At 34.7% G+C, this 10,711-nt stretch overlaps 2 protein-coding genes across 2 annotated transcripts; both read left to right on the top strand.

Annotated features, from left to right (window-relative positions):
- Nucleotides 1-1,336: 1,336 nt before the first annotated feature.
- On the top strand, nucleotides 1,337-5,028 carry LOC111918770 (uncharacterized). Its single transcript, XM_023914392.3, has 6 exons — nucleotides 1,337-1,496; nucleotides 1,825-1,880; nucleotides 2,530-2,650; nucleotides 2,715-3,055; nucleotides 3,131-4,342; nucleotides 4,417-5,028. Exons 2-6 carry the CDS (start codon nucleotides 1,854-1,856, stop codon nucleotides 4,849-4,851), a joined length of 2,136 nt encoding a protein of 711 aa, XP_023770160.1. The 5' UTR covers nucleotides 1,337-1,496; nucleotides 1,825-1,853; the 3' UTR covers nucleotides 4,852-5,028.
- An 820-nt stretch (nucleotides 5,029-5,848) lies between these two features.
- LOC111918769 (6-phosphogluconate dehydrogenase, decarboxylating 3, chloroplastic) lies at nucleotides 5,849-7,683 on the top strand. Its single transcript, XM_023914391.3, has one exon. The coding sequence runs from the start codon at nucleotides 6,011-6,013 to the stop codon at nucleotides 7,472-7,474; it is 1,464 nt and encodes a 487-aa protein (XP_023770159.1). The 5' UTR covers nucleotides 5,849-6,010; the 3' UTR covers nucleotides 7,475-7,683.
- Nucleotides 7,684-10,711: the final 3,028 nt, after the last annotated feature.

A 10,711-nucleotide genomic window follows, 5' to 3' on the forward strand; every position in this document is an offset into this window, starting at 1 on the left:
GGTTAATGTAATTTTACACCTTTAAGTGTAACGTCTATTTTTGCCGAACATTTTTGTATAAATAAAAGTAACAACTTCTAGCTTACAACTACAACTTATCAGCTTTTAGCGTCTAATTAAAACAAAAAAAGACTATCAATCTTAAGCGTTTAAGTTTAGACGTCAATTAGAAGTTAAAAAAGAAACATCTAAGAAATAAAAAGCATAACAACAAACACAAAAAATTAGAAATGAAAGCTAATGTCCAAACCAATACTATACTACTCTAAGATTCCGATTTTAGGTATTTACATACTCCTATAAACTTGGTAAAAACTAATTTTCTTAATTATATACTTTTAAACCATAGCTAAAAATAATGAAATCCATATTTTCTATACAATAATTATTATTGTAAACAACTTTTATATCAACAAAAAATTCATAAAGTTTTTATCTTTTGTTGCATATTTCTATAGTTTATTGTATTTTATGTTTATAGATTTTATGGTCATTTTAATTATGTTCATTGGTTCGTCAAACAACCATTTTTGTATACAAAGAATCAAATGGCCGCTTCATCACAACTCCATGCGTGGGAGGCGTGACCATTATTTGGTATACATATGCTACACCGAGAAAGAAGAGAGAAAGATAAAAGCTCTTCACTTTTCTGTGAATGTCAGTAACAGGCTATACGCCATGTCCTTACTGCGACGACTCAAGAGGGCGGTGTTTATGCATGGGAACCGACACATGATCGCATAAGACCCATATGAAATAGTCACAATGTTAAAAATTGTTTAGGGTCCATAAAAGACATTCTACACAAATCTTAAAAATTGATTGGTGCAAAATACATTTCTAATTGGAAAAACAAGAACCAATTACATTTTTTGTTTAATAATTAATGAGGTAACACACATGATAATGATGATCAATCTAAATCAAGAAGTACAAAATTTTATTAATGTTGTACGATTAATACATTTTTATATAACATAATTATAAAATAAAAGTATATATTATTAACATGTCTTTTTATAAGTTGAATCATTATTTATTTTTATGATAAATTTGTATGTGTTTATAGCTTTATTGTTAGAAAAGTCTTATTATTTTATAAATATTTTACTTTTGATTTTTAAATAAAAATCGTTATTATATTATATTATGTTCAAATTAACAAAAAAAATGTTGATTTTTTACAAAAAAATAAAACTCATTATATAAAATTAAATAATAAAAAATTTACTATTAAAAAGTAAAATTTAGAATTTTTATAAACTTCAACAAAATAATATAAGAATTTCCTAACTTTTTAACACATTTATGAACAATATAAGATCTTCAATATATAAGCCTATCTCCGCTTGCGAGTTCCACCCTCCCGCGCCCCCGCCTATCACCCACCACCAATCTCCGCCCTTCCTCAGGGGACTGCCTAACTGAACCCTTCACCTGAAAGAATCCATCGACTCTGAAAACTTGTCAACACCTACACATATCAATTGCAGGTATGCATATTTATAGTTTTGACTTTTCTAAAATACGATTACTCCTCTCTCTTTCAGTTTTGATGTTTTCAAGCCCTGATCTAATGTCGTTTTTGCCCGTATGTGCAATTATATTAAGCTATTCTTGGATTTCTACTTGTTTAGATTCTACCTCATTCACTAAAACTCAGCCCTGATCCCACAAGTTTGTTAGGTTTTTGAGGTTTTTAATCAGAGTTTACATCTAGCTTCGTGGGTTTCCACTACTATGTGGATGTTTTACTTTAAGCACAATAGTTGATGCTATCTTTCAAACTCTTGGTTCAAATTTAATCCCCTTTTTCCACAGAGTGCAGATATTGTGATATATACTTATGAATGGCGTGGAGGGAGCTTGGGAAAAAGGTGAGAGTTGTTCCTTATCATTATTCTTCGTAATGAATTTTGGCTTTTCATCGAAAACAAACAACCCTTATGACTTATGTTCTGCTGTAATAAGGATATCCAAGATGGCATTTTGAACCAAAACGAGTTCCCTATTTTCTTCAACCACGGAAAACCATGTTTATGAATAGTCCTTTGAAATTTTTACTTGAAAAGTTTCCCTTCTGAAGTTCTGATCCATCACACCTGCAGCTATCAGTGTCACTATTATAAAATCGAGTCAATTGATAAAGAAGAAAAGGAAAATTGATTGAAAATCTGAACCAGTGCACATGTATGAACCATGCACAGAAGGTGTTTGATAAAATGAGAAGTCAAAAAGAAAATTGTTTCTTTCCAATTTCTTCTTTAAGGATGTCCTAGTTATCTCTAAAAGTGTTCATAAATCTCAGATCCTAATGGAAGTGTCTTAATATAGATTGTTGAATTCCATTAAAAATCCCACATCTTTCTTTCCTCCATCTATCCTGAACAATTTCATAAGCCTTGTTTAAACTCAATCAAACTATCTGATTTTGCTGATCTTTGTTTAAGCTGAACTGACTAGTTTCAAATGTTTATAACTTATAACTTATATCCATGCTAATATATCACCACCACTGTCTTTCAGAGCATTCGTGCTAGTCTTTCAAGGCTTCTGACTCCAACAACATCCAGACATACAGCTCTATCCAGTTCATTCTCTGGCCTAGAGTTAAAATCTTCTTCACCTTCAATTCAATGCATACGAGGTAAATGTAATCCCCCCCTTTTTTTTTTTTTGAGTTTCTATATTCTGAATTTTCTTTGAATCAGAATCCCATCTTTTTCACACGACCCCACAACTCCTGGGCAGAAGAGGAGACAGAGATGATACAGTCGGCCTACAAACTCATAAAAAAGGAAAATTCAAAAAAAGGCCTGAAAATGCAAAACCACCAGTTGAAGCTCCATACATCCCTCCTAAACTCAAAAAGCCCACCAAATCATCTGCAGATAAAACCATTGAAATATTCGAAGGCATGACAACTTTAGAGCTTGCTCAAAGATGTGGTCAATCTGTAGCCATGTTACAGAGCATTCTTGTAAATGTGGGCGAAAAAATCGGGTCAGAATTCGACCCGTTAGGCATCGACATAGCTGAACTAATCGCAATTGTAAGTCATTTTTTCTTTTTCACTTAATCTTCACATAATCACTCAATTGTTTTTTTTAATAAACTAAAATCACAGGAAGTTGGTGTAAACGTGAAAAGGCTGTATTCATACGAAGGCTCAATAGTTGTCCCGCGGGCCCCAGTGGTAACAGTCATGGGCCACGTGGACCACGGTAAAACCTCATTGTTAGACGCGTTACGCCAAACATCAGTAGCAGCAAAAGAAGCAGGAGGCATAACACAACATTTAGGTGCGTTTGTTGTCAGCATGCCATCTGGCGCTTCCATAACCTTCCTCGACACGCCTGGACACGCCGCCTTCAGCGCCATGCGTGCACGCGGTGCAGCCGTCACCGACATCGTCGTCCTAGTCGTCGCTGCTGACGACGGTGTCATGCCGCAGACAATCGAAGCCATGTCACACGCCAGGTCAGCAGACGTCCCGATTGTCGTCGCGATTAATAAATGCGACAAACCTGCGTCTGACCCGGAGCGGGTCAAAGTCCAGCTGGCATCAGAAGGGTTGCCGTTGGAAGAAATGGGCGGGGATGTGCAGGTGGTTGAAGTATCCGCGGTTACTAAAACGGGTCTGGATCGGTTAGAAGAGGCTCTGCTTCTTCAAGCCGAATTAATGGATTTGAAAGCGCGGGTTGACGGGGCGGCTCAGGCGTATGTTGTGGAAGCCAGGCTGGACCGGGGGCGGGGCCCGCTGGTGACGGCGTTGGTGAAAGCGGGGACTTTGGTTGTCGGGCAGCATGTGGCGGTTGGGGCGGAGTGGGGGAAGATACGTGCGATTAGGGATACGAGTGGGAAACCAACCAATCAGGCGACGCCAGCTATGCCGGTTGAGATTGAAGGGCTGAAAGGGTTGCCAATGGCGGGTGATGATATTACTGTTGTGGATTCGGAAGAAAGGGCGAGGATGTTGAGTGTTGGTAGGAAGAAGAAGATGGAGAAAGATAGGCTTAGGAAAATGAATGAAGAAAAACTTTCCCTTTCTGGAACAGAATCGTTTTCAGAAGAAAACGAAAACGATTCTGTTCCAGAAAGAGTTGAACTGCCCATCATCGTCAAAGGCGATGTTCAGGGAACAGTTCAAGCTGTTACGGATTCGTTGAAAAGTCTGAATAGTCCGCAGGTTTTTGTGAATGTAATTCATGTTGGAGTGGGGCCCATTTGTCAGTCGGATTTGGATTTAGCACAAGCGACCGGCGCGTGTATCGTTGGGTTTAACGTGCGGACCCCACCACATTCTGTTACTTTGGCGGCTGCTCAAGCGAATATAAAGGTATGTAAATCGTAAAGTTGTTTTTATTTTTTTTGTTTGATATAATGTGTGTAAGTAAGTAAATGTTGGTTTAGATCAAAGTGCATAGAGTGATCTACCATCTTCTAGAAGACATTGGGAACTTCATAGTGGAAAAAGCCCCTGGAACATATGAAACAGAAGTAGCTGGTGAAGCGCAAGTGCTCAACATCTTTGAGCTGAAAGGAAGAAGCAAATCCAAAGGAGATGATGTCAAGATTGCTGGTTGCAGAGTCATGGATGGTCAAGTCATGAGGTCATCAACCATGAGACTTTTGAGAAGTGGTGAAGTTGTGTTTGAAGGGTGTTGTGTTTCTTTGAAAAGAGAGACTCAAGATGTTGAAACTGTTCAAAAAGGGAATGAATGTGGACTTGTTCTTCGCGATTGTTTTGATTTCCAGATTGGTGATGTTATTCAATGCTTGCATCAAGTTAACAAGAAACCCAAGTTTATATCTTCTGAAAGTGGGGCTGTTCGTATCGAATGCTAAGTTCAAATCCCCGTTTTTTGTTTCAAGAATTTATAACTTATATTGAGAAAATTTTGTCGTCTCTTGTTGTAAACTTGAGGGATCATTAGAGAAAGTTAACAATAATATTGATGGGACAAAAAACTGTAATTTTATCCGATACAGTCTCAATCCAAACTGTTATGTTATCCTATGTTATATATTGTGTTGTGGTGTCTTTACCTATTAAATCATGAATTGATATAGGATATGGAATGGATAATCATATGTGGTATAGATATAGTGTTGTTGAAATACATAACCATTTTTTTTTGTTGGACTTAATGCATCATGTCTAAATAAATGATTATTTTACCTTATACAATCATGTGTCTAAATAAATGATTATTTTATCTTATGTATAAATTTGAGAGATAACAAATGATTATTTATTTAATAATTGCTATAAATTAAAACAATATATTTACACATTAAGTTTTTATAAAAGTTTAAAAAAATAACTTTATTAGTAACTTAAACCGAACATCATTTTATAATATGTTAAAATTAAATTAAATTCTAACAATTAATATTTACATATATAATATAAAAACAAAAATAAAGACCCTATGAAATTTGTATGATATTTACATACATAATACAGTAAATAACTTGATATATAAGCATACAAATATACTTCATTACTCATAATTTTTAATATAAATTTAACTTTTATTGGAAAAAATATATGACAAAATCAGGAAAACTAAATATAAAATCATGACTTAGACATCTATTTCTTAATTTAACTTACTTAACTTATTAGGACGTTTAAATTAAGTAAACAAACAAACATATATAACTAGACCACTAAGGCTTTTTATACATTAAGTGATTAAGTCAACCAAGTAAAAAAAACACCAACTTATTTGTTAAAAAATGTTGAATTAGGGTGGAATTTGATAATTGAATAATCTCGGGGGATGATAGATGGCAAGTAAGATAGATTTTCTCGAAGAAGAAGGTAACGACACAGCCTTTCGTGGGTTGTGCAGCCACACAACGTTTCACTCCCTCGACGAGTCCGTCGCCATTCACCAACCCCAAAAATCTCGATTTATAGCTTTCATCTGCTTGCATCTCTAAATCCTGATTTTTATCAAAACCCTTTCACAATTTCTATTTCTCTCAAAACTCATCAATGGAGGCTGCTGCTCTCTCGCGTATCGGCCTCGCCGGACTTGCTGTCATGGGCCAAAACCTAGCGCTCAACGTCGCAGAGAAAGGGTTTCCGATCTCCGTTTACAACAGGACTACCTCGAAAGTCGATGAGACTCTAGATCGAGCTCATAATGAAGGCCAGCTTCCGTTAACTGGCCACTACACTCCTCGCGACTTCGTTCTTTCGATCCAGAAGCCCCGATCTGTCATCATCCTTGTGAAGGCAGGCGCGCCGGTTGACCAGACGATTGAGGCGTTGGCGGCTCATATGGAACCAGGAGACACGATCATCGACGGAGGTAACGAGTGGTACGAGAACACCGAGCGACGAATCGTCGAAGCGGAAAATAGAGGATTGCTTTATCTAGGAATGGGAGTCTCCGGCGGCGAAGAAGGGGCGCGAAATGGGCCGTCTTTGATGCCAGGTGGGTCTTACGAAGCTTATAATAACATTAAAGATATCGTTGAAAAAGTTGCTGCTCAGGTTGAAGATGGACCTTGTGTTACATACATTGGAGAAGGCGGGTCTGGTAACTTCGTTAAAATGGTTCATAATGGAATCGAATATGGTGATATGCAGTTGATTTCTGAAGCTTATGATGTTTTGAAAAACGTTGGTGGGTTAAGCAACACCGAATTAGCTGAAATCTTTGACGAATGGAACAGAGGCGAATTAGAAAGCTTCTTGATTGAAATCACAGCTGATATCTTCAAGGTGAAAGATGAACATGGTGAAGGTGAGTTAGTGGACAAAATTCTTGACAAAACAGGGATGAAAGGAACCGGTAAATGGACAGTCCAGCAGGCTGCTGAACTCTCCGTCGCCGCCCCCACCATCGCCGCCAGTCTTGATTGCCGGTATCTGAGCGGGTTAAAGGACGAACGAGAGGATGCGGCCAGGATACTGGCGGCAGCAGGGCTGAAGGAGGAGGTGGGAACAGTGAGAAGTGGGATTGACAAGAAGAGATTGATAGATGATGTGAGGCAAGCTTTATACGCTTCTAAGATCTGTAGTTATGCTCAAGGAATGAATCTTTTAAGGGTAAAAAGCAGTGAAAAGAACTGGAACTTGGATTTTGGAGAATTAGCTAGAATTTGGAAAGGAGGGTGTATTATCAGAGCTGTGTTCTTGGACAGAATCAAGAAAGCATACCAGCGGAACCCTAATCTTGCAAGCTTGCTGGTGGACCCTGATTTCGCGAAGGAAATGGTGCAGAGGCAGGCGGCATGGCGGAGGGTGGTGGGGCTGGCAATATCCGCCGGAATCAGTACACCTGGCATGTGTGCCAGCTTGACATATTTTGACACGTATAGGCGTGCTAGGCTTCCTGCAAATCTTGTTCAAGCTCAAAGGGACTTGTTTGGAGCTCATACTTATGAAAGGATTGATCGTGAAGGAGCTTTTCACACTGAATGGACAAAGCTTGCGAGGAAGAAGGCTTGAAAGAGGTTGATCAAAAAATGGTAACTCTTTTTTTTTTTTTTGGTGGTGAAATGAACTTTCTTGTTTTTGCTTCTTGAATTATGTGGTTGGTGTATTTCTTGATGAGGAGGATGATTATTGATTCTCTCTATTCGGGCATAGCAATTGTTGTAGAATTTTCTTTGCATTATTAATAAGTTTTGCATGCCATTGAAGCATATTTTGTGTTTTTTCCATGATTTTGGATTTCATAATTATTTAAATATGTCTGGTTTGGTATAATTTACGAATTTGACCTTGTGTAGAATTTGGTAGCAGAAGCCGTAGGTATGAACATGGTACATCATTTTGTAAAGGTGGATTTGTTCAATTGATCAAGAAATTGAGACCTTTTCATAATTATCTAAATATGGATATGAGACAAATCTTTAAATGATGAAGTACGTGTAACACCCTAATTTTGATAGATTGTTTGTTGTTAGACTCAAAAGTCAAAAACTTGTGATGAACATATCAAAGTACGATACCTAAATGAGAAATGAAAGCGTGTTTACTCTTTTGGACAATTTTATGACTCAATCTCACTTTTGGTTGGTAGATAGAACACCTCTAAGTCACAAAAAAGTGTTATTTAGAAAAACTAATCTCTAATATTAGTCTTCATTAAAAAAGTGATCGTAAATAAATCTTCTTACCTTTTTGTCATTTCTATCATCATCTTTATTTAAAATATAATTATTTTTCTTTTATTCTTTTATTCGGTTTTTAGTTTTTGGTTGTTTTTGTTTTAGACCCATCGGATTACTTTATAATTATTTGAAATATTGGATAAATAGTAGAGATATTTAATAGAAAGATCTTTCTAACTTTTTTTTTTCTCTTGCTTTATATGTATCTTCCTTAATAAATGAAAGTTTTTTTTTGCCACATGTCAATCTCTCATGAGTTTTGACACTTGTCATTTTGTGGTATTTTTGAAATAAATATTATCCACTTGTCAATTTTTGATTTGTTTTAATTTTAAAATTAAAGTCATATACTTATATATGTAAAATATTAAATATCATATATATATATATATATATATGATAATAAATTACAATAAATATATTTTTTTCTTTCTTATTTTAAAGTTGTACATTAAAAAATATTTTATGTTTACATTTTAATTTAATGTTTAATTTTTTTTAAATCAACTCGTGGAATACACGGGTCTTAAATCTAAGTTTCAAATATAAGAAGTACAAGGTAAATGAATATGTTTCGTTATTTTGAATTGTAATCTTTTAGCAAGAACGTAGAGTTGTTGATTTCTTGAACAATTGGTATATTTTCTAAGAAGATATTTTGTTGGACATAAATGTTTAAAACTAGCATGTGATGATGTGATTGTATTGGTTTCCTAAGAAGATATAAATGTTTAAAACAAATTGGTGTATTGATTATCTTAATCTTCCGAATAGTAAACCCGGTTACGAGATGGAATTGCTTTGTCTCTCGTAAGGTAGATATTGTATTCTTTTGTGGCGTGTTTTGTTGACTTGTATTCCAACTAGATGGAACTTAAACCGAAAAGGTCTTGATCTAGATTTGTTGATGTGTCCCTTGTGTTAGAAGAACGTTGAAACTTGAAAAGGTGGACCATGTCTTCTGGTGCTGTGAAGTCATAGGTAATGTTTGGCAAAAGGTTTTTAAGTTGTAAGTGTCGATGATTCCTCCTGAACGGGACAAAATTACCGATGTTTTTGTTTCGCTCTTTGAGACTCACCGTTCTGCGTTCAACCGATCGGTGACACAAGCTATTTTTGGTGTAGTAATGACTTGGTTTTTGGAGAAAGTACCGCAAGCTTATATGTTATTCGATAACATAGTTGAATTTTCTTTTCTGTGGTATACAAATAGTAACAAAAGGGTTTAAGTGTTTTAGAGTTTTTGGTTCCAACTTATCTTGTGTAATTGTTTTGGTTTCCTAGCCTCTTGCTAGTTTTTATTATATTGAATCTCTTACAAAAAAACATGTGATCATATTGTGTAGAAAATATTTTGTGTTTTCATTATACTAACTTTTTGTTTTATACACACACTAGTCTTACCCGCGTCAAAAGACAGATACGAATAATTTCTTTTATAAATTAGTTTTTAGAGTTGATTAGTTTTTTTGCATAAAAAATTTGTTACATCTAAATAATTATCAATAAGATTCATGTTAACAAATACGAAATCAATAAAATAAAACATAAAGAGTTAAGATTGATTAAAAATATGTACAAATACATGATTGATTGTATATTATTAATCGTGCAACACTTATTTATACACTACATTTATGATAAATTAAATACTTTTATATTTAAAAAAACTATTTATTCAAAAAATTAGTGGTATATAATTTATTATTAATAATATTTAACAATTAAAATTAAAGTCGGTCAAAGTTAACTGGAGTAAGTATTCATGAAATATCATTGTGTTTTTAATTTGTTTTTTTTCTCATATTCAAATATTTTTAATGTAAATATGATCATTTTCAAAAAAACAATTATCCATTAATATATAAATACTTTTTTGAAAATAATAACATATTATTATTTCAAATTTATAATGAAAATTAACTTATATTTATAATGTTTTATTATAATTATCATTAACTTATATTGAAAAATAATTTATTCAAGTTAACTAATAACGTTAGTTTAGTGTTTAAATTAATAAACAATATCACAAAAATTGAAAACAAAAACTTTAAATGTATAAATGAAAAATTCATACCATTACAACAAATTAATTTTTCTTGTTAAGCAAGTTTTGCGGATATACTTTTAGAGAAATTTCATCAAATGACCAAAAGAGAATGAAGTATTTGAACATTTTGACCATGAAAATTTGAGTTTTGTAGAATGACCAAGGGATCAACAGAGGGGCTCAGCAGAAGCCTTTTACCTTATGATGAATGTGAATAGTAACGAGGAATTAAGGTGACATGGAAAAAAGACAAAAAAAAGGTTTGTTCCATATTCCTCAGAGGGGTTATGCGGAAAAGTTGTTGAGGCTCTGCGAATTTGTTTTTCATCAGCACGCCTCTGAGGACTGTTCTTCGGCTAATCATGACAAAAATCGGGATCACCTCACCATCTTCGTGTTCTACCCTTCGTCACATCTCTTCTTCGTCTTCTTCCCATTGTTCCGCAACAAAGCCCCAACCTCCCTTCGAAAAATTCGTCACTTCCGCAGCCAACAAAGTGAGAACCGACTTTTTTT

This window comes from Lactuca sativa, chromosome 6, assembly GCF_002870075.4.
Source record: "Lactuca sativa cultivar Salinas chromosome 6, Lsat_Salinas_v11, whole genome shotgun sequence".
Taxonomy (NCBI): Eukaryota; Viridiplantae; Streptophyta; class Magnoliopsida; order Asterales; family Asteraceae; genus Lactuca; species Lactuca sativa.

Bases quoted from the DNA above. Each gene is read 5' to 3' on its own strand.
- LOC111918770 (XM_023914392.3), top strand. From the start codon at position 1,854: ATGGCGTGGAGGGAGCTTGGGAAAAAG. The intron at 1,881-2,529 runs GTGAGAGTTGTT...ACTGTCTTTCAG, and splicing joins GGAGGGAGCTTGGGAAAAAG to AGCATTCGTGCTAGTCTTTC. The intron at 2,651-2,714 runs GTAAATGTAATC...TCTTTGAATCAG, and splicing joins TTCAATTCAATGCATACGAG to AATCCCATCTTTTTCACACG.
- LOC111918769 (XM_023914391.3), top strand. From the start codon at position 6,011: ATGGAGGCTGCTGCTCTCTCGCGTATCGGCCTCGCCGGACTTGCTGTC.